The sequence below is a fragment of the Carettochelys insculpta genome, chromosome 7, assembly GCF_033958435.1.
Source record: "Carettochelys insculpta isolate YL-2023 chromosome 7, ASM3395843v1, whole genome shotgun sequence".
NCBI lineage: Eukaryota > Metazoa > Chordata > Testudines > Carettochelyidae > Carettochelys > Carettochelys insculpta.
This window is the reverse complement of record NC_134143.1, coordinates 16,594,417-16,618,867: the sequence shown is the minus strand read 5'-3', so window position 1 is coordinate 16,618,867 and position 24,451 is coordinate 16,594,417. Positions and strand designations below refer to the sequence as shown.

Sequence of the window (24,451 nt, the reverse complement as noted above, 5' to 3'; positions counted from 1 at the left end):
GCCTGGTATCTACCAATTCAGCTCTCCCTTAAATGTTAGTGGAGCTCTAATTATGATAGTGTGCTTTCTGGTTGTGGATTTATTCCTTCAGAAACAAAAACAAACCCAGATTTTACTGTTTTATGATATAATTGCTTGGTTTTCCTGCTTTTTTTAAATTAACTATTGAAAATTGTTGGTTAAATTCTGTTTCCAAGAGAGGAATTTTACCATTGTCGTGAAGGAAATCAGGCAGGCAAAATGCCTGTGGTTCTACCAAACATGGATTAAAATCAAAATCACACAGTGGAAAATTAACTCATCAGTCACCTTACGGGCCACTGCCTGCAGTCCTGACTGTGGAGCACTGCTCCATCTTTTTCCATTCCTGGGCAGAATAAATTTTGTTATGTGCAGCAAGACACATTTGGACATGCACCACCAATAGAAACATGCTGCCGCCTACAGGTAACTTTGGGTGCTCAGCTAATCAGCTGGGCAGCACCTGAATCTCTTCTGGGCAGCCACCCCAGTGGTCAGTTTACTGGGAATACTGCTCTAGGGAAAAACTCAGTGTTGTATTTTGCTTAAGCACCGTCCTATTGACACCAACAATAGGATATGGTTTTGTCTGTTTACGGCCAAATCCTGCTCATACTTTTCATTCAATCAAGTTACCCGTGGATCATGGTGCCCAAATCTGAAACTCAAAGGAGTGCTTTAAAGGAAGTCAAAGAATGGTTTGTATTAGTAAGGGTTACAGAACTGGTCCTAAGGTGGGATGTAACAACCATGATTAGAGTGTTAACTCAAAAGAGAAAATCAGAATTATTTGAAGTGGCTAATGAACTGTGAACTAACAGCAATAATACCAAAGTCAATATTGGGTTATATACTAGGAAAAAAGTGTTACTATAGGAGCAGCTCAATTAGCTTGTGTAGTAATTTGCCAAAAGAGGCCTCTGCATAGGGTTGCCATATTTGATCTTTCAAAAGAGGACACCCCTGAGAAGGAGTGTATCGGTATACCCCAACTCAGGTTGTATAAATATGTTATATTATGTAACCCACACACCTATGTGTGGTTAACTGTTCCATGTAGTGGTACCTAGACCACTTCACAGAGAAGGAATAAGCGTCCTCTACAGCCTACGCTGAGAGCTAGCAGGCCTTTAGCTCAAGCTGTAGCGGTGCCTATAACAAGCTCTAGAAGTCCCAGGTTTGAGCGTGCCTCAGGGCAGTTACAATACAGTAGGGTCTCAACATTTGCGAGGGTTCCATGTTGAAAACCCTCACAAATGTTGAACTTTGCAAGTACGGGGCGGGGCTCGGAGTCCCAGGAAGCCACAGCTGCTGGGGCTCCCTATCCAGGACCCTGGGGAAGCTGCAGCTGCTGGAGCTCCTCCCCAGAGCCCTGGGGAAGCTGTGGCTTCCAGTGCTCCTGCCCAGGGCCCCACGGAAGTGGTGGCTGCCAGCACTCTTGCCCGGAGCCCTGGGGTAAAAGGCAGCTTCCGGCACTCCCTGCCTGGAGCCGTGGGGAGAATGGTAGCCACTGGCATTCTCTGCCCTGAGCTGCGTCTACACGTGCACGCTACTTCGAAGTAGCGGCACCAACTTCGACGTTAGGCGGCGAGACGTCGAAGTCTCTAACCTCATGAGGAGATAGGAATAGCGCCTCTGTGTTATATAGTGTTATATTACATTGCTACAATGTGAGTTTTTAAAAAACCTTGTGCTAAAATGTGAGGTAGTACTGTCCTCAGGTAACAGATTTCAAGATCCCTGGGACAAAAACTGCCTGAGTTTGATTCTGCAAATGCTATAAGGCATGGTCCATTGACTTCAATCTAAGTACTTACATTGCTCTCATCAGTGTAGCATTTGAACATTACAGTCATTAATGGAGTTCTTTGTTCAGAATATTCCTGTGAGACAGGCAAATACTACTTGCATTTGGGAGATGGGGATCAGAAGTGCTGGGTAGATTAAGTGACCTAACGAAGGTCACACAGGAGTGCTGTAGCTAAGCTGAGAATTGAACCCAAATACAACGTGAGTTGGTAGATACTGATACATTCCCTTTCAGGGGTGTCCTCTTTTTGAAAGTTCACATATGGCCACTTTATCTTTGAAGGCTATCACAAGGGATGTTTCAAGCGTAACAATACCATTATAACAGAGTAGGGTCTGAACGCTCGCAAGGGTTCTGTGTTTGCGAATGTTGAATTTCATGCATATTGTATGGCAGCTGCTCCCACCTGGAGCCTGGGGGAAGTGGCAACTGCCAGCACTCCTGTCCGGGGCACCGGAGGAAGCAGCAGCTACCAGTGCTACTGCCTGGGGCCCCAGGGGAAGTGGCGGCCACTGGCACTCCTGCCCAGGGCCCCGGGGGAAGTGGTGGCTGCCAGCACTCCTGCCTGGAGCCCTGGGAAGTGCCAACTGCTGGCACTACTGCCCAGAGCCCTGGAGCACCAGGAAGCAACGGCTGCTGGCACTCTGTGCCCTGGGTACGCAGCCATTCACAGCCGCTCATGGCCACTTGTGAATAACTGAATTTGTGAACCTTTGGCTCACAAATGTTGAGACCCTACTGTATATGCCTTTCATCCCACAGTGTCCCCAAACATTCTGTAAATCTGGGGGGCTGCTTATGCTTACAGTGAAGCCAACAGATACAAATTTGAGGTCCTTAAGCCTTATACACAGAGCTCACCTTACACACCACTGAAATGCAACCACCTCTAAGCCGCACCACAGCAACTTAAACTCATGGCCATACCATAGTAATTTAGAAAAGAAGTCAAATATACTATCCAATAGAATCTGCATCTATCATAATGTAGAAGAGACCCACTTGTGGGTTTTGTGTGGACAACTATTTTTCAGTCGTGGAATGGACCAGTCTCTCCACGGTGATTCTTTTCGGTTTATTTGTATTTTTTTCTGATACTCTATCACTTCCATAACGTAGGTGGTTATGGCACACATCAGTTCCATGCAATCATCTTCATAGTAGCACTCATCAATCTGTCTGTCTGGTAACACTGTCAGGAAGACTTTCCTTTCCATTCAAATGATAAATAAGTACATTTTAGGTAGGGCTTAGATTGTAGGAGGGCAACAATAACCCCCCAGACTTTGCCCACAAGCATAGCCCTTGTAGGTCTGTACACATGGAGTCTTGTGCAGATGTTTAAAATAGGATCATCTGTGTTCTTGCTTTGGCTCCCCTTTTGGGATCTGTGGCCCATGTGGATTAAGGCATTGACACACCAAGCATATGCCTAGAGCTTCAGTTCCCAGTTAAGTGAGAATGTCTGAGTAGAAATATTCATTTTTATATTATGTTTCTTGCTGACATCTACCAAGAAAACTTTAACAATGTGATCTCACCATAACAGCAGCTGTGATGTTTACTGAGTCTCTTGACGGTCTCTAACACAGTCAGGAGGCATGCCAGCCACTGGAGCTGGCCGAGCGGTGTGGAGAACCACATGGCCCCACTACTAACATTACAGCAGGCTGACAGCTTGTCTGCACTTAACATGCTATAGCAGTGCTGCTGCTGTAGTGCCTCAGTGTGTAGACACTACTCATATCAACAGGAAAGATTCTCCCGTCAGTGTAGGTAATCCACCTCCCTGAGAAGCAGTAGCAAATTTGATGGAAGAATTCTTCTGCAGATCTACTGCTGTCTATATGGTGACTTGGGATAGGTTGACTGTGCTACAGGGGTGGAGGAATGTCGTCATGCCACCCTTATTTACTAGTACAGACTAGATCTCCACATCTGCTGCTCTGGAAGAAGGGAGAAAACTAGGAAGGAAGCATATGCAGGGGAGAAGATTCCTTGTCTACAGTTGGGCTTAGCAACATAACTGGTACAGTGACTAGCTGTCAATGGATGATGACTCAGCACAAGAGAAGGCCTGGGTTAACACACCATCCAGATGAATAGGGCAGTTCACACTTCCCAGAGCTATTGTTCCAGGCACATTGCCAAGCAGACTCTTTGCACTTTCACACTTCCAAGGTTTTCTTTACAACCTTAATGGCTAAAGATTTCAGTTTTATTTAAAAAAAAAAAGTGAGATTCCAGAAAGCAAGATGGTAGTTTCAAAGGTCCCTCTCTTTCCCTGCTGCCCTGCACAAAAACACACCCTGTGCAAAAGCAACACCACCCAGCGAAACAGATTCTGATTGCTGGAATCTGGGTCTAAATCACAGTCCCACTGAAAACTATACAAGTAACAAGCAGTCCTGTGGCACCTTAGAGACTAACAAATGGTATTAGGTCATGGGCTTTCTTTGGTTAGACCCATTTCCTCAGATGAAGTTACAGACTAACACATTTATCCTTCTGAAACTGAAAACTAGCAGTTTTGACATTTATGCCTGCAGCCTGGCCTCCCTGCAATCAAGAGGCCTAAATGTAGGCAGATACAAACAGAAAACACTTGCAGCGCAGTGGCAGTGTAGGTTTAGAGACATGCGGAGGGGCAGCAAAGGGTAACAGAACAGGAATAATATTGTGCAAAATTAGGCTGTTGGCAGCTATGGGGAAGCTAAAGGGAAGGTGCAAGTTGTACAGCACAAAATGTGTCTGAGCACCACATTCTGTGCTGTCCATACACAACAATATGTATAGTGTAAAAAAAAAATAATGAGTAAAACACAACGTCCCACACTTCTCTCCCTGGCGAGAAGACAAGTGAACAAATAGCAACAAACTTGCTTCCCAGTTTAGTAAAACTGCTGAATGCACTACTGCTATCAAACTTCTCCTGGTGAAAAGTTCACTAATCTGCTGTTAAAATTCAGCTCCATACATCTCTAATTCCATACAGCAAATATTTCTTAGACCTGTATCACAGTATCAGTTTTTAAGCAGGACTTTCCACTGCATCCATTAGGGAGTTATGTTAAAAAAAATCAGTGCTACAACTTTACCATCTGACATTTACACATCATAAAAGAGCCGCTCACCTGATGCCTGCTTAACTGAAACACCTCCATATCTTTGTGTAAAGTTGCGCAGCCATTATTTATTAATCAACACCACTTTGATTCTGGGCTTGATACCAAAGCAGCAAGCAATAGAAGGGAGAGCTGATGCCACTGAAATAAAAATGTGAAAGGTCCTTCTGAAGTGTTCCAAAAAGACTTGAGATTCAAGTGCATAATAATGGAGTGTAATATAATGTGTTTTTAATGTGCTCATTCTATTCTATGTGACGTTTTATATCACACTCATTATCACAGTGCCTTCCAGAGGCACATTAAGCAGCATTACTTACATTCAACACATTTTGTTTGTTCCCTTATCCTCCCTCCAGGGAGAGAAGTGTGGGCAGGGGGGCGTCTTATTTGAATAGTTTTTTTTCCCCTCTTTGTTACGTATATAAGTCAGAAAAGGCCAGGTCAAAGACATGTTGGAGAAGTGCACTTTGCACATGGAGTGAAAGGTAGTGAGTTATGTTATGATCCTTCCTTCCTGGCTGAGCTCATTCCAGAGTCTTAGACCAACCCCTCCAGAAGATGCCTCTTGCACAAGTGAACTGTACCTTTCGTATAAAGAAGAGGATCATTGTATCCGAGGAGTGTTGTGTTCCTGCTTCTGAAGTGAATTTTCCAACATCAGATAATTCACAGGGGCCCAGACTTCCCACTCCTACCTCTCATCCATGTCAATAAGAGCATGTACCTTAAAATTAAAACTTAAAATTTCAGAGTTGGGCTAATGGCTCCCACTGAAGTCAAAGGGAGATGTATAATTATTTCAGTGCACACAGAATTCAGGCAAAAATCTCACCTTTACCTGTCATATTTACTGAACCTTTAACATTCTTCTTCCTACTGAGTCTGGTCAGCTCTGAAATTAATTATCTGAAACAGCGTTGTTTGAAAAACAGACAGCTTTTTTCCTCTTCCTTGTCTGCTACCTAATACCTCAGTTCCATAAGTAATGTGCTGATGTCCAAAACCACAGTTTTCTTTCAAATCTAGCTTTCGGGGGGTGGGGGGGCAGGAAACAGGGAGAGAGAGCAAAAGATGACCTGAGTCGAACTGATGCAGTGCCTGAGTCTGTAGGCAGCCTGAAACAATACCTCTGAGAGGTGTGGGCTATACCATTCATCTCATCTCTCTCAGACTCATTGTTCTGGTGTGAAAGGATGCTGACCTCATCTCACTGGAGGATTTGCTGCTACTGGACAGTTGTGGCTCTGCTGGGGCAGTGCTAGCAGGAGCCCCCATGCACATCTCTCTTTTGCAACAGATCCTACCTGCAGACAAGGAGCAATGGTCGGGGGCTTGCAGATGCTCAGCCTGCACAACCAGGAGGGGTGATGGCCACTCACCCCGCCAGCAGATCACTCAAGGTGGGGCAGAGCCATGAAAGGGCCTTGAATTGGGGCATATCTGCACTTCGGGATTGTTGAGTCCAACACTGCCTTCATGCTGCCTTCCAAGAAACCCCCTTTTATGTGCAAATGAAGCCTCTCTTCTCCTTGGCCTCCCTTCCAAAGAAACACTTTGTCTATTAGGCATTCCTCTGAAATATCCTCCCCACATGCAGATGGGTCCTTCCCATGTGTTTCATTGGCAGCTGAGTCCTACAAGCCCCACAACCACAAACAGTTCCACTGAAACCAGCGGGTCTGGTGCAATGCCACACTAATGCATACTAATGTGTGTACTCACCCTCACCCCATCCCAAACCTGCCACCAGATACCCTATCAAATTCGCTACTGTTAAAACCTGTACTCTAAAGCTTGTTCACAAACAAACTTTCTCTTAATAAACTTGTCCATCTGGCCACTAACTTCTGAAATCCCCAGTGTGGACAACTGCTTAATTTGCACTGCTTTCTTGTAATCCTTTCCCCCCATCTGCCCTCCCTTTATCACAGATCTTCTGTTGCTCATTTTGTAAGATTTATGATAATCAGTGCTTTCGACTTCCACTTTCTTAGTTGTACAAGAGGGCCCCCAGCTCCTTAACAGTAGCAGGCTGCAAATGTTGCAAGAGCAGCATGAACGCTGGAGGATTTCTGTAAAATGCCACACCTTCACATGATGTTACAGAAATACTAAAGAAAACAACAACACTGTCTGCCACATCTGATTACAAACCTTAGGCCCCCAAAGAGAACTAAACTTGGCCTCAAGGCTTTTTCCACAGGAATTGGAGACAAATAGTCTGGAGTTTCCTCTCCTCCCACTTTCCAAGGCAGAAGCCCGGCCTTGATTTTCATTGTTGTTTTCTTCCCTCTTATAAGCAATATCCTCTATCCCTGCTGGAACATGCCGCCTACCCATCTTACTCAGCCAGTTGATCCACTCCTCTGATGCTAGGCTCATGTTGCTTTTTTCCTCTCAACCTGGGTTTTCACCATGACTCACATAATACCCACTGGGAAAAAGCAGCATGTTAGAAAACATGTTGGTGAACATGACTGTGCAGTCACATGTAAAATATGCTAGCTGTTTGCAGTTAATTCTAGCATGTATTGCTCACTGATCAGAAATCTTACCTGTTTCACAACACCATACTCTCCAGTACCACGCTTTTAAAATCTGGACAGTCTCCAAAGCATTAAACATCTTGTCATAAAGGTTATGGAGCACCAAAAAGGAGGGGAGCAAGTTAGCAAGCCAGGATTTAGAAAATGGGGGAAAAAATGATGCCATGAATAGGAGATTGTTCATGGGATGTACAGGTAATCAAGCTAGTGATTTGAGGAAGAAACTGGCAGTCAGGAGGCTCACTGGTAGCTTTATCAGCCACTCATTCCTTTACCTTTTTTATTGTTTCATGATTCATTCATTGCACAATGCTGGGCAAGCAACTTCAACTTGATGTGCCATCAAACTGGGCATAATTTACCTTTGTAAAGTGCTTGAAGATTGTCAAATGAATGTTGTTTTCTGTGCATGTTCATATACCTGCTTCTTACTTAAAAAAATACTGTGCAATGCATTAAAGACAACAACAGGATACTCTCAGGGCAGGTGCACACTTAAAGCTGGCAGTGAAATTGCCAACATGGGTAGATGTGCGAGAACCACGCTGGATGAAGTGTGTGCACTAAAAATACAAGCATAGCATGCCATGGCAGCTACAGTATTTTTAATAAGCTAGCTGTATCAAACCTAGCATGTATATGTTTACCCAGAGTGCAAATAACAGCTCCAGACTGAAGCATAGATGAACCTGGAGTCTATTATTGGAGAGAAACACAACATGTGTACTGGAAGTATTATTAACTGATTTCCATCATGCATCAGTCAACCCCAATTACAAACCATTTTTAAAATGCCATCTACACTGCAGACTGGAACCATGTTGTAACCAGGTCTCCGAAGTCATTCTACTGTAAACATGGATTTAATAATTAGTAGAACATGCAAATGTCAGAGGCAGTGAATTGCAACGGGGATTCCTTGTGTATATATTTCTTTTCATTTCCTGTTTTGAAGAAAAAATAACATGATGATAATCCTATGTCTCATGGGCTGGTATACAGCACATATTAAGCATATGGGATTCTGGTACAAATTAAATGCCAGATGCTGCTCTCCTACATGCATACTCAATTTCTTTTTAAATCAATGGGAGTGCTGCACTTATATATGGGAAGAATTTAATCCTGAATTTTTGTGAAGATGACATTACAACTGAGGCTGATCTGGCTAATGAGATCCATGCCATGTTTTGTGAACCCACAATCACAGCTCAAGCATGATCCCAAATAACTAGTTGAATTTTCCAGCACATTTTAATAACATTAATCATTCATGTATGACAAAATACAGCTATCATTTCCACTGTCCAAAGAACATCCACTACAATACACAGGGCCTGTCTACACTGTAAGTAAAGAGGTGTTCTGAACTTGGTTTAGCTATCTGGGGTTAAAATGGAAATGAATACATGGCAGTCCAGTGCTGAACTTAAGTTAGGCAGCTGGAGTTCAACTCTCATGGTCCCCTATAGGTTTTAACTTGACTTGCAAACCTGAGTTCAAAGGTGATCTGTCATGTCATCACTAGTAACTTAACCCAATTTTGCCAAATCAAGTTAGTTAGGTAACTTGACCTACCACTTTTTTTTTCCAGTGTAGATATATTCACATATTGAGGGGAACATATCGTTTTGTTTTTCCAATTATTTCAGTCTCATATATTTCTCAATACTTTTGAACATTTGACCACTTAAATTTAAATTTTGGCCGTTGTACCTAGTATTGTAAATTTTGTGACGTAAGGCAGGAAATTAAAAAGGGTAGTATTTTTGCTTTATTCGTCTCATCTTCAAACTTAAACAGCAGAGATGATTTTTAACCAACCATTAATTCAAAGGAAAACATTTTTGTAAGAGGAATATAATTGTGAGGCAGGTTATTTTTAAAAAGAATCACAGTAAATTTATTTAATAACAGCTCTTCATTACAGCTTCACTTTTTATTTAACTGGAAGTAATAGAAATCTTTTTTTAAAGTCCATCTCCTTGCAGAACTTACACTTAATAAACACTTATTCTGTCTCATCTATCCTAGCCTTTCAACTCAATTCAGGTTGGATGCAGCAATATAATTTCCTAACATGGGGCACAATCCTGCAAACTCGGGTTTTCCCAAAATGTTCTTTAGATGGAATTAAACTCTTAAAACATAAATTTCTTCTTCTCTCCTCCAGCAACCTCTTGACACAGAAGAAGAAATGCTGCCTCCTACTATCTCATGTCTGACATCTATCAAGAACACAAAACACAAGTGACAGACTGCCGGACAAATACCTTTTGTGTTCCCAGATAGTGCTAAGCCAATGTGTCTAACTCAGAGAGAGAAAAGGGGTTTCCACTGTACTAGGAACAACAAACATGCCTTTAGCATTAGAAATCTGAAAGACTAATTTAATGTTGACAAATAACAAGGAGACCTGTAGCACCTTAAAGACTAACACATTTATTACCTAGTGAGCTTTCATGGGTAAGACCCACTTCCTCAGACTCACTTCCTAAAATCTGAGGAAATGGGTCTTGCCCACAAAAGCTCATTATGTAATTAGTTTGTTAGTCTTTAACATGCTTATTATTAGTGAAGCTACAAACTAACAGGGCTATCCCTTAAATTATTAATTTAATGTTGTACACACTGCATAAAATGAGTAGTAGTGTAGTAGCCATAGGACTGGAAGAAGCATTATCACTCAGTTTTTAAACTCGGGACCAATCTACACTTAAAACTTTGGTTGACAGAGCTATGTGGCTCAGGGTGTAAAAAGAACACACCACTGAACAACATAGCTTTGTCAGGTCAACCTCAATGTAGATGTACCTAGGTGGATGGACGAATGTGTTGGTTGATGTAGCTACCATCACTAGGACTATTCTGGTTTGTCTACACCAGAAATTGAATAAGATGTTAACATGACACTCCTATGAAAGACACAAGTTGGGTAAACAAGTGCTGGTATACAAAGCACTTTGTGGATAGGAGCACTGCTCTTTGGGAGTGAAGTATTTTGTCTCCAAAAGAGCCAACAAACACTGGATACACTGCCTGACTGCTTCTACACTAGGAAGTTCTTTCAAAATATTTTTCAAAAGAAGGGGCTCTTTCAAAACATCCAACGGAGTGTCTACATGCAAAAAGTGTTCTTTCTAAATTAAATCGAAAGAAAGTGGTGCTCCTTTCAAAAGCGCCCTTCTACTTCCATTTCAGGAAAAGCGCCTTTTGAAAGAAGACATGTGTAGATGCTCTGCAGGCCCTTTTTTTTCTAAAGAGCAGTTCTCATGGTGCCTGATTTTTCGATCCCTGGCCCATTCTTTCAAAAGAGCAGGGGCTGTGTGGATGCTTTCTTTCAAAAGAGCAGATATCTCATTTGATCCGCTTTTTTGTGTGTGGATGCACTCTTTCGAAAGAGGTTCTTTTGGAACAGATCTTCTAGGACATCTTTCAAAAGATTTCTGTAGTGTAGATATAGCACCTGTTAGTGATACAGCTGTAACAACACAACCATGTAGAAAAAGCCTAGAGGAGGTGGTAGTCAGTGACAGGAAAAAATCCTTCTGATGATGCAAAAATGTGCCTACAGTATGGGAGTTATGCTGGCATAGCAGCAGTACCCTAGCTATGCCAGTATAGTTACTGTAGTGTAGGTACTGTATGGCCTCAGTGACTGTGAAAACAGCTAGCCACTGATATTTGTCAGTCCCGCAAACCCAGAAACCTCTTAAGAGAAGCAGATTTTAGGGTGCATGTTTTTTCTTTGCAGTCTCATTCAGGGAGAGCTATGCTCTGCATTGATGTTGCCAAATGATCCATTCCAGCCTTAAATTCTATCTACTTCCCTAAATGTGAACTGCAGATTACACGATATGGAACAACAGAAAGATAAAACAGTTGCTGTGCATTATATAGCAATGGAGACACATTTCCCCCCTTTCCAGGCTGTAAACATCAGGCCCACCAACTGGGGAGGGCAGGGAGAACAAAGGGGTCAGTTGCCCCTGGACCCAGCATTTTAGCAGTGGCAGCCAGTGCTTCAGACCCCTTTGAAGTGCCCGGGCAAAGCTGCTCCACAGCTGTGCATGGCTGTGATGGAGTGGGGGGAGGGGGGTGGCAGACCCCCCTCATTCTGCCCTCAGTCTTGACTGTTCTGGGGCGCAGAGCCAGGTCCTCCTCCCACCTTGCCCTGGGGCCCAAAACAGCTGGGCCTCACAGCTAAAGATTACTTGCGCCTTTAATTTTCTAAGGCCAACAAACTTTCAGGCTTTGTTTTAATTGCCAATGATTTTTTAAAGAAAGAGGAAATTAGTTCATGCAGGTTTGTTATCTTGCTGTAAAAACCTAGTAGAGGTAAAGCATAAGTAATTTTTGTGGTGGTTCAGTTCAAGCTTTTACTGCACTGTATCCAGGCGAGGTTAACACTGTGCCCAGAGTTGACGTTACATAGGTGCATCACAGTAAGTTCTATGGAGGCTGGTCTCTGCTAGACTTCACAGTGGGCTAGCTGACTTGCTTTAGTTATCCCCCTGAAAAAAACACACCTTTTTGAACACCAAAGACCTACTTAGAACCAGGCTGCATCTGAGATAAAAATAAAATTTATTTACATCAATTTTCTAATACTGGAATTTATGTTTGATTTTGACCATTCTCACTTCCATCATGCTCCCCACAAAGTTGAGTCATTGCTGCCACACACATATTGGCTAACATTGACTGTTGCAGTAGTGCATCGTGGGAAGCTCTCTCACAGTTCCCTCATCCCCGTAGCATTCTGGGTATGCTCCCTGGCCTTGATGTCACCTTCCCCCATTGCATTTTCATCACTCCCCTCCCGCTCCCTGAAAAGATGTCGATCCCTGGAAATAATGCAGACACACTCAAAATTAGAAGAAAGAAGGTTTGGTTTCCCCACACATTACATTGCCAACCCGGGTGCAGTGACTTTAGTCTCAACTGGACATCCGCTGATGATTGCATGCATGTGATCCCTGAAAATAATGCAGGGGCCCGGAATGCTTTTTAACTTGAGAGGAATGTAAGATAGGAAGAAAGAATTGTTGGTTTCCCCATATGCTATAGTGGTGTTGGGGGGAGTCTTAATGCGGGGTCCCAGACTGTTTTTTTAAAGTTAGAAGAAAGAGCATAGAAAAGTGCAGGAGAAAAAGAATTTTTGGTTCCTCCCCTCCCCCGGCATCAGCAAGCCCCGGTATGGGTGAAGAAGGGGTGCAATGTGCGGCCAGTTGAAGTGTTCCTTCCCTGGCGTCAGCAAGCCCCTTAGCTGCTGGAGGAGACTCTTCCCAGGCAGCAGCAAGCCCAGGTATGGGCTGGGGCGTGGGTGTCCGTGGATGATCAGTTGAGCTGTTCCTTCCTTGTCGGCAACAGCAAGCCCTTTAGCTGCCAGGGAAGACTTTTCCCTGGTGGTAGCGAGGCCTTGTATGGGCAAACAGGGGTGTCAGTAGTCGGGGGGGGGGGCCAGTTGAGCTGGTCCTTCCCCATGGCAGCAAAGCCCCCAGTATCTTAACCGCCAGGGGAGACTTCCCCAAAGCAGCAGCAAAGCCCAGAATCTCTCTCTCTCCCTTGGAGCCCTAAACACGCTAATGGCAGCCACATCCTTTTATCAGGCTGGGCTGGAGGCTACCCACGTGCTGTGGCTGAGCGCGGGAAACACCCAAACTGCGTGGCGCCTGTGGGGAAGGGAGAGGGGTTCGCACACAAATGTAAACCACTGAGAAGTTTCTCCGCACGTTAGGCAAGCACAACCCCCAGCACAGCCTTCCTGACACATGGTACGGCTGGGCAGCAGCTGGAGCCAGGAAGCACAAAAAAAATAGCAAGTGTACAGACAAACATTCTCTCTAAAAGGTGGTGTTTGTACCAAGAGTAACTCATTGACACAGACAGCACTGCTGTGACTGTGCCCATTTCACAAAAGGGGGAAACTGAGGCAAGGAGCGTACGTCCCAGAGCCAGAAAGGTATGCAGGGTCCCGACTTGAAGTACAACCAGTGCACGCTCGGTTGTGTGTCGCCCGCGCATTCTGTCAGCGGCTTTGTTAGGAGGAGCCTTTGGATGAGCACCCTGCGCAGAGCTCCCCCTTGCGCCACGCCCAGGCTGTGCTGCAGGGCAGCACTCCCGCGGGCGTCACGGTGAGCAGACCCCCCCCCCGCGCTCCCCGTCAGCGGGCCGCCTGGCAGAGACACGCAACGCTCCAGCCAGCTCCGGGGCGCGGGCTGAGCTGTCCGAGCCAGAAAGGGGCGGGGCTTCTCCAGGGGCGGGGCTTGGCTCCTGACTGACGTGAATAGCTCCGCCCCGCGCAGAACTCCTACCGCGGGAGCCCAGGTGAGACTGTCATAGTCCGCTGACCTCCCCGGTGCTGTGAGCGGTCCCCGCGGCGACATGGCGGCGTCCCCCGAAGCACCCGAGCGCTACTTCCGGCGGACCAGCATCTTCTGGATGGGCCTCATCATCAGTGCCATGACCTACTACGGGGTAAAGAGCCGTCCCCCGCAGGGGGCGCTGGGACACTGGGGCTGCGGGGGCAGGGCCGGAGGGTGGGGTGCTGGGCCCTAGCTGCTGGGGGGGTGCAGGATCTGGGAGGGGGCACTGGGGCCTGGCTCCTGGGGGAAATCAGGACTAGGGTTTTCAGTGGGGCAGGAGCCAAAAGGTTCTGGGTAAGACTGGGGGGGGTTCAGGTAGCTGGTGCGGTCAGAAGGAGGGAATGGGGGGGATAGGAGATGGGTAGCAGAGGGAGGTGAGTGATGGGTGATAGATGCTGGGGGGTGTTGTGGGAGCTCTTCCCCCCCCATCAGGTGATAAAATGAAAACACACTAAGAGCAGTTGTTTTAGGGGTAGCTGTTTTCTCCCACCCCCTGGTTTGTTTGTGCAAGTGCATATAAACCCCCTTTTGTAGAAGGTAACAGCAGAGAGTCTCACAGGGAGCCAGGTTAGGCTGCAGCATCATCCAAAAAGAAAAAAAAAGCCCCTGCACCCAAAAAAACCCCCTCAAGCAGTCCTGGAGCACCTTAAAGATTAATAAATGTATTTATTTGGTTATGAGCTTTGAAGTGGATCTTTCCCACCAAATTTCAATTACCTAATACATAAATTTGTTAGTCTTTAAGGTGCTACAGGACTGCTTGCCTTTTTTTTAAAAAAAAAGATAATCAGAAAGCAACTTTGCCATGGGATGAGGAAGTTGACAAAGATATCTGAATGGCAGATCAATAGCATCTCCTACATAATCCTTGTATGCAGTAGGGATTGTCGTAACTTTATTTAAAAAAAAATCCCATTCTTGCATAGGGGAGAGCAACTTCCCCGATGCTAGCAGTGCACTCAAAGCTCCTGCTGCCATGACAGCTAAACCTGCTTAGAGTGACCTTATGCCAAATAAAGGCAAACGATGACGTTGGCTGGCTTGTGTATTGTAGCCGTCTGTCCTAGTCTAATGGTAGGAGAGCTGAACCAATATTACCACCAGTTTGCATTAAAATAATGAAGCACATACAGAGCCAACAGGGGCTAGATTTTGTACATAAAAAAAAAAAGACATTCATTCTAACAGAAGAATGAAAGAGACAAGCTTGTGCACTAAGGAGAAGCACATGCATCAAATCTTTTTTAAAATGAGGGTAGTATGGAATTGAATTCTGAAGTGAGTGGGGGTCTAGGTGGTAGTTAAGATGAAATGCACCACTTTAAATATAGGAAAAGGCAAAGCATTGCACCAGTAATGCAAATTTAGAATGTACAGAAAGGAAGACAGATTTCTAATACTTTAACATTTCAACACCGTAGAAGCTGAGGCAGAAGTGTGTATTGTGAATAGAAACCAAAAAAAGACTGATCATCAAATTATCGGGTGGGAGGGGGAAATGGTGGTGGGTCAGTTTCACTGAGTCAACAGCAAGTACCATTACCTTTTGGACTTTTATTGTCAGATTCAGCAGAGACTATGGATTGTCTGGGCACAGTGACTAACCAATCTTAAAAAATGGATAGTGGCTACTGCTACAGCTAACATCCAAAATTATTCAAGAGATTAGAGGGAAAAACAAGTTTGTGCACTTGACAGTCAGTTATGGTCTGTTTCTCAGATTCCTCTTTGTAGTACAGGTTGAACCTCTCTTGTCCAGCATCCTCAGGACCTGACTGGTGGCAATCAAGAGAATTTGCTGGATGATAGGAAGTCAATATTTTCTAGAACAACAAGAAGTCCTGTGGCACCTTATCGGCCGCTAGCATCCGATAAGGTGCCACAGGATTTCTTGTTGTTTTTTCTTCCTAGGATACTAACTCAGCTACGTCTTGAATATTTTCTAGCACATTACCAACACTTTCACTGCTTACTGGGCTCTTAGAAGACATTTAGGGGTAAATTACAACAAAAAACATCACAGACCATGGAGAGCCAGGCCTGGTAGCTGTAAACAAACTTTATGGGACCATCAAAACAAAAAGCAGTCAAGTAGCACTTTAAAGACTAGCAAAATGGTTTATTAGGTGAGCTTTCATGGGACAGACCCGCTTCTTCAGACAATAGCCAGACCAGAACAGAGTCAATATTTAAGGCACAGAGAACCAAAAACAGTAAGCAAGGAGGACAAATCAGAAAAAGATAATCAAGGTGAGCAAATCGGAGAGTGCAGGGGTGGAGGAACTTGGCCACATACATAATAAATGGTCATCTTGCTAACTAAAATCATGCCAGATTACGGAGTTTGCTGGACAAGAGAATTCTGGATTACAGATTAAAACACCTGTGTTTTTTTGTTTGGCGCATATGTGAGCCCTTACCAAAGCAAGAGGCATGAATTATTTTAAGAAAGTTAGATTCCTAAGATTGCCTGGAGTGGTTCAAGAAAATACTTTTCAACTTCTGCTTGAAATTAGTAGGTTTCAAGTTGATCATGTCCATTTAAATATTCACTTTTGTCCCAAAACTGAATAATTTTAGTCCCTGCCTGCTTGTTTTAGGGTAGGTCTACACAGCAGTTATTGTAAAATAAAATCCGTTATTTCCAAACAAGTATCCTTGTGTCTACACAATGCAACTGCTATATCAGAATAGCGGTTGGCTTATTTTGAAATTGGCAAGACTCATTCTATGAGGAATAGCACCTATTTCAAAATAGTTATTTCAAAATAAGTCTGGTTAAGACAGGAAAGAGAGCCTATTTCAAAATAAGCCATAGTGCATCCAATGGCTGTATTTTAAAATAGGCTTTATGGTATGTAGACACTATGTTTCAAAATAGTTAATCGCGATTTTGAAATGCATTGTGTATGAAGCAGCCTGCTGGAATAGCTTGTTTTGAAACAAGGCTATGGGGTAGACATATGCTAATCTACCTATCCTCATTCTCCTCCAGTATTTCACTCTAAATGCTTCCTTTCTACTATGGCCCCATGTCCCTACCTTCCAGTTCCTTGTCAAAACATCCATGGACTTGGGGGAAATGTATTGCACATGAACAATTCAGGCATTGTGAAAGCTCTTGTTTCAGGACACTGCTGTTATGCTTTCCCTCCCTTCTCCCACGTCCTAAGTGTGTAATCAGCAGTTACACAACTTGACAAGTTAGAATTTGAATTTTTCATGCCACAGAGTTCATCATACCTATCAAATATGTTTGGTTCTTGTCTGTTAGCGATTTATTTGGTGCATTCACCACAGATCCTTTCCATCTCCTCAGCCCCTACTCCTGATATAACTACCACAAGAACTGCAGTCATATGCATGTTTTTCTTGGAACCCCCAGCTTAAGACCACCTCTTTTGTTGCAGTTTTTTACAGGGCTAGTAGCCATCAAGTTAATGATATGGGGAAGAAATGAGTAAAAGGTGAAAAAGTATCGTGTAAATGAAATCAACATGTATAGTTTAACAGCAGGCAAATTTGAGGACAGATGCAAGGAACTAAACTGAAATGCTCAAGCTAAACATTTTCTCCTTTAATGTAAGAATTTTGGGATGACTAAATTTTATGTTTCTCTTAGTTTGCAGTGTTTTTACCTTCAGTGATGCCCTACCACAATCTGGGACTACTTGGTCATGTTACTAAATATTTAATAGACAACCACCCCAAATTGCTATATAGTGGGTAAGTTGGATTTGGAAAGCTAATGTTTTTGCTATTTCCCATCTTTATCCTCTTCTTAAGATTCCATAATTACATTTGATAGTTTGTTGCATTTTAATGGCTTATGTTTCACGTTGGTGGAGGTAGGTGAAAATGTGTTTTGCAAACACATTATGAAAAGTTTTGGATTAATATCAAGAGCTTTATGTGATTCACTGTACCCGAACATCATAATTTGTCCTTAGGCAGCTTCTCTGAACTGAATTCCAACTGCCTTTCAAATATGCCATTAGAATTTAAAAAAAAAGTTGTCTTAAAAATAAAGCATACATCTAGCTTGTCTGTTCTTTTTAATAATTTTTGCATTATGGTGACAGATGTCCTAATTTTCAACAACATTAAAACTAAAGTGTATGATTCTCTTGCCAGGTTTTGGATTGTATGGTCAATTCATGTAACTGAAGCACTGTACACTATCAAGTTATGCAAGTAAGTTGTGTATGTGTAGGTTTTTTTTAATTCTGCTCCGTTTTAGGCTTTTTTCATGTTTCCCATAAAAACTAAAAAAATGTAAATATGGGTTGAGGAACCTAATTTCAGACCCTTAAGTGAACTGGGGGTTCATCCTTCCATCTGTCCTCTGATATGTTAGCCATTAAAAGAAAAAAGTAAATTCTGCCATGCTTATTAGATTTAGACCGTTACAATTGAGAAAATGTGGGTTTTAAGCTTTTTTTTTTTAACGTCAAATTAAGCTTTCAGTTGTGGGGGAATTGAAAAGTATCAGTATTATAATTAATAGCATTGAGATTTAAAAACTACAGCCTTAATACTCATTCTCAAATGCACAAAGTAAATAAATATCCTTTATTTAAACCAAGTTCTCAAGCAACACAATTACTTTCCCTATGTGCAAATGTCAATTGTTATTGAAGAAGTGTTTTATCGGTCCACGTATTTGATGAAATTAATGTTTGACATTTTATTAATTAATCTTCCCAAATCAAGTGCTGAGTGCCATAGAAAAGAGTCATCAGTAGGTAGAATAAATCAATGTTGGGGAAGGGGGAGAACACAAGCTCTTAATACCTGTCCCTGTCTGTCTCTCCACCTGCCATTCCTTCCATTTTGCTTTTTCCCCTATGGAAGAGAAGAGTCCTGGTGAAAACAGGTAGACTTGCTGCATTCAGTTCTATGAGGTTAGTTTATAAGATGCTGTTACCCACTTAGTGGGACCCTCCTTCTGCCCCTCCTCTACTTAGGGCAGCTGAAAATGGGATGGTCACCCATGCACTCTGTCAGCAGCCTATGATGTGGAATAGCTTCTTCATTGCCCTTTCCTTTTTTAAGCTCCTTCCCCTTCAAGAAGAATGAGCTCTGCGATTTTCCTCGTTAGTGCTAAACTGGCCCAATAGAGCGTGTTAGTCTCCTCAACACCCAAGTCCCAGCACATCTCTTCACATACCAAGAGTATATTAGGGGCTTTTCTTTAAGCAGGCATTAAAGATATACAAGGCCAATAGTTCTGTTTATGCGGATGAAGCTGTGGAGAGCCTATTTGGATTTTCAGTAATAGTTTTAGACAGTCTCACATGACAGTGTCATAAGTACATAGAGAAATGCATGTGCACAACTGTTGAAAAGGTAAGTTAGCAACGTTTTGCTGGTAACCTGGGAGGGTGATCCTAGTGGGATCCTGCAAGGATCTATCCTTGGTTAGATATGACTTCGATAATGGAGTAAAGAGTGCGCTTATAAAACTTGCTGATAATACCTGGGAGTGGTTAAGCACTTTAAAGGACAAGATTTGAAGGGGCCGTGACATACTGGAGAATTGTTTTGAATTCAATAAGAAAAAATTCAAGAAAGAGACAAGAACACTTAAGACTGGGAATGGGGGTGGGGCAGGGGAGGGAATGCAATGTACAGTTACAAAATTGGGAATGGCTGCCTGGTTGTACAGCTGAGTAGGGCCTGGGGTTACAAAATGAACGAAACAGCAGTGTGATGTGGTGGCAAAAAGGCCAGTATTCTGAGGTGTGTTAAAAATAGTGGTTTTGTGTGTAAAACAATGGTAGTAATTATTCTACTCTCCTCAGCATAGTTGAAGCCTCAGCAGAATACTGCATACTATTCTGGGTGCCACACTTTAGGAGAGATGTGAACAAATTGGAGAGAGAGTCCAGAGTACAGGAGCAAAGCTGATTAAACATTTAGAAATGCTGACCTATATGGCAGGGCTAAAAGACTGGCCATGTTTTATCTAGAGAGGAAAGAAAATTGAGCAAGGAAACCTGGTAGCCAACTCTTATAGCAAGAGAACACTAATCAATTCTTCTTGTTGACTGAAGGTAGAATGAGCAGTAATGGACTTAATTAGCAACAAGGGAGACTCAGTTTAGATATTAGGAAACACTGTCTGGCCGTAAAGATAGTTAAGATCAGAAATAGTCTTCCAAGAGAGGTTGTGGAATCTCCTTTGCTGGAGATTTTTAAAAGCAGGTTGACACCTGTCAGGGCTAGTCAACGTTTACTTAGTCCTGCCTCAGGACTGTGTCCTGGAATTGATGACCTCAAATTTTTCATTCTACAGGAAATACTTAAATTTATTGAAGTGTGGAGCGCTATGAAGAGGGAGAAATAGACTAATTTATTTTACATATAAGGTGGGGTTAGCGGTGTTAGTCCGTAGCATCACAGAAAAACCAACAAAACAGAAACACAAAACCCCAACAACCAAGCAGTCTGGTAGCACCTTAGAGACAAAATGTTATTAGGTAATGAGCTTTCCTGGGTAAGACACACTTCTAGGGGTTGCAGGGTCTGGGACACTCCCTGCTCCACCCTCATCTGGCCCACTCTCCACCTTTACCTAAGTCCACATCCCTGCTCTGCTCCTCCCGCACCCCATTCCACCCCTTCCCTCAAGCTGCTCCCATGAGCAACATGGCCAAGGGCACTAGAAGGGGGCCTGGTACCAGCAGTAGGGGTCAGGTCCAGCCCCACTCACTGGTGGTAGGAAACGGAGCGATCCAACCATAGCCCTCTCTGCTCTACTGGCTCCCAGATGTGTCACTCAGCTTCCTGCCACCCCTGAGTGCAGGGGGCTGTTCCAACCCTTTCCCTACAGCACCTTCTCTGAGCAACATGCCAGGGAGCAGAGCATGCTGGGGCTGGCTTGCTCCATTGCCCACCATCGCCAGTGGGATAGGAGTAGGCTCAACCCCTGCTGCTTCCCTGCCATGCTCCTGGCCCCTGCAGTTCTGGGCCTGCCACCCTTAGCTCCTGCCTGTGGCTCCGAGTGCAGCTTCCCCTCCTCCCACCATGGGGAGACTGTGTAAGGCAGCAAAACTGCATCAAACCACCTCTCCTTTCTTGTTGTGCTATGCCCAAAATAGTTGGCCAGTCCTGTATCTTTTGAGTCCCAGATCTCCATTTTTAGTGTTAAATGTGCAACAGCTTTTTAAAAGTTACCTAAAAATGTATTGTCAGTACAAAACTTTCAAACTATGTTAACTCAAAGACAGTTGAGCAAATGACTCTAGTGTAATCTCAGTGGATCTGAGTTAGTATTGTTCCTCCCACACTCTAGAGTACTGTTCTGAGGTGGCTATCACTGGCCAGCCCATTTCTTTAACTGGCAATGTAGTCTGAAATCTTGGCATAAATCGCTGAGGGCCATTAGTCTGTTTGTTTCTGTAGAAGCTATTAACTAACTTTTGACATACAAATCAGCTGTTCCCTGTGAAAGAGTTTTCACACGGTTTAAGAACTGTGATCCCTGTTCTTGCCATTAAGTCTTGTCTGTTCATGTTCTTAACTCGCCACAGCTCCTGAAATTCCTGCTTTGTAAGATAAGGAGATCAGTGAGTAACTTTTTAATGTATAGTTTGCCGTCTGTTCTCCAGGCTGCCACTGACCATCAGTCTATTTCCACATCAAAAAATCCATGAAGAAACTATCATGTAGGGACTTGCTTAGCAATACTGTACTTTACAATTACTGCATATTAATACCAAATGTCTCATATCCGCATGCTAGTTTTGCACTTCAGTATATACAGGAAACGAGACTACCTTAGACTGTACATAATATTAACACTTCAGGTATCAATAACTTGAATTAAATGTCACCAAAACACATGTCTAGTGATTGAGGTTAACATGTCTTTGTTTGTGCTACTGAGGACTGTTAAATGGAGGGTAAAAATTGAGCTTCATTGTGAAGCATCCCTCAAAGGTGCTGTGAGCTGTAAGTATCAGTCAGTATCATCAGTGATGTGTTAGATCCATTTCACAGTCCACTTATTGAAAGTGATAGTAACTTAAATAAAAATCTGACTTTGTTTTATTGCAGGACCAAAGGCATCACCGATAACTCTGTTAGATATCAATGGTTCATCCAAACCTGCGCCTTTGGCATGGCTTCGCTCTTCCACCTGCTGATTTACAAGCCTTCGCCTAAGAAGCAGAGATAAAGGATTGGGAAAGAGGCAAATGAGGCTAACCTATTTCAACCTTGTTCTCAGAAGGTGGATAGGCTTTGTGTTTAGTTGCTGTGAATGATCTAGAATACATTTCCTGTTGTATGAGCCAATGCATTCATGTCAAGGCAGTCCTGTGCTAATCACAGTTAAATATATGGTTTGAGATATGGATTCACGAATTCAAAAAAATTACTATGGAAATAGATCATTTTGTGTGTGCAAAATTAAGTGCAGATTGGGTCAGAGGTCAGATATCACCGCATTCAGTTGGTTCTTTGATGGCCTGTCTAAGACTAGACATTTGTCACAGAGGTCTCTGTAGGTCACTGATTCTGGTACCTCTTGGACAAAATTGTAGCTTTAAATCATAAAGGTTGCAGACCTCACAGAATCAGTGACCTCCAGCAATCTCCATGATTTCAGCCCTGGGGTGGCTGAACCCTGCTCCTCACTGCCAAAGCAGTGGTGCATGCATGTGTGTGTGAGAGGTGGGGGTGTGGGGGTGGAAGAATGCTCCAATGCAGCTCTGGGCCACAGTTGATACTGGCCCCCACCCCAGCTCAGGAGAAACACCGAAGCTCTGAGTGTTGTATAGTGGGGACTTCTGGAGCTTCGAGCTGGGGAATAAATCCTACAGTTGTAGGCAGCAAGGGAACCCCAGAGAGGTGCGGGCAGGACCATTTTTCCCTTCATTTTGTTACACCTATTTTTAGCGTAAGTCAGAGACAGTTTCACTGGCTTCCGTGAATTTTTGTTTACTAAAAGTATCTGTGACAAAAATCTTAGCTTTATCTATATCGAGTGTTCAGTTTGCTTCGAACTGAGAAGTAAAATTCCTCTCCACCCCCACCCACAGAAAACCTCACCACACTTGCTGGCAATATGCATTAAGACAGAACAGCCTTTTTTTGATAGGTGTTTTCCTTCCTCATCAGCAGAGCTGCTTTACTTACATAATATATAGAAGTCTTTGCCTGTTCTAGGTTAGAACTGTTTTCCCAGACTTTCGATAAATGGTTTTCACCCACATTTTTGGTTAAAATTCCACCTGTTTTTCTTTAATTTGGTCTTCCCATATCAGAAAGGAATATTCCTAAAGTTGCAGGAGCACTAACAAATAGATTGTACAGATCAATGTTCAATGAGCTCAGCCTGAGCATGCAGCGAAACAATTTGTTCGGTTAACTGATGTTACTTTGCCTTAAATCTCATGGAGTGAGAACTTGTCTTTTTGAATGGTGAATTTAGATTATGGAAGGCAGTGACCAAGTATAACTTCAGGGAGAGGAGAACATACTGCAGCTATTTTTTGAAAGACTGATTAACAGTGCACATTATAGAAAGAGTCCTAGATGTAACATTTTCTTATCTCAGAACAAATATTTTTCTATCTTCTGTCACTGTAGGAAGTGCCAATTAACTTTTCAGTGATGTTAGATATGTAGAAGAGAGAGTTTGTATTATACAATTCTCCAAACATATGGAGTAAAATTCTGCTCCATCTTTCTTAGCCTATGCCTACACTAGCCCAGAAGATCAACCTGCTCAGTGTCAATTTTTCAAGTTTTGATTTCATGTGTCCGACAGGGATGCAAGAAATCGGCCTCTCTGGGATCGCAGTTGACTCCTGTACATTTCGTGAGATGCAAGGAGTAAGGGAGGTCAACGGGAAAAACAGTCCCATGGACCTTCTTCAGTACGGACGGCCAAGTAAGCTAAGCGCAGATATGTCGAGTCTAGCTACACAATTACTGTAGCTACAGTTGTGTATCTGCGGTAGATTTACTTTGCCTAGTGTAGACATAGCCTTAGATGCCACTGATTACCAGTCTTTTCAGTGGTTTCAGACAACTTTAACTCTGCTGTACGCTCTTGTATCTGTTTATTGTGGGATTTTTTCTGTAGGATTAAGATTGTTCTGTCATGTTTTAACATTGTTCTGAGGGACCAAGGCCACTTAAAATGTCTTACGTGCTGTATTCAAAGTATTTTCTGGGGAAGTGTGGTTGCAAAGTACTACCTCTGTGATTCATAGCCCCTGTGATGCTAGCCTCCTCTTGGCTGGAGGGGAGACTCCCTGGTGGCTCTTATATAAATGGGGCAAGTAGCTGCCAACCCTGTTACTGCAATACCAGCTTTACGCTGAGTAATCTTAAATACCTTAGGCTTTGCATACATCTGCCTGTGAACCAAGGCTGGCTGATCTCAGTGCTGGCACTGCCCTTTTTAAGCAAGTAGTATTATTGTGCCAACGCTTCATTCAGGCACTAGAACTTGGGGAGTTTACACTTAACACAGAGTTTGTGAAAGAGTTGTGGTATAAGACACACCTGAAAAGTTAAGAGACAGTTTAACAGTCCTGTGCTGTTAAGCGTAAGAGCATCTAG

The 24,451-nt window shown here is 43.3% G+C and overlaps 1 protein-coding gene across 1 annotated transcript; it reads left to right on the top strand.

The window, feature by feature from the left end:
* The first annotated feature begins 13,686 nt into the window (after positions 1–13,686).
* On the top strand, positions 13,687–22,926 carry TMEM254 (transmembrane protein 254). Its single transcript, XM_074999417.1, has 4 exons — positions 13,687–13,985; positions 17,496–17,599; positions 18,008–18,067; positions 21,935–22,926. The coding sequence occupies exons 1-4, from the start codon at positions 13,893–13,895 to the stop codon at positions 22,053–22,055; spliced, it is 378 nt and encodes a 125-aa protein (XP_074855518.1). The 5' UTR covers positions 13,687–13,892; the 3' UTR covers positions 22,056–22,926.
* Positions 22,927–24,451: the final 1,525 nt, after the last annotated feature.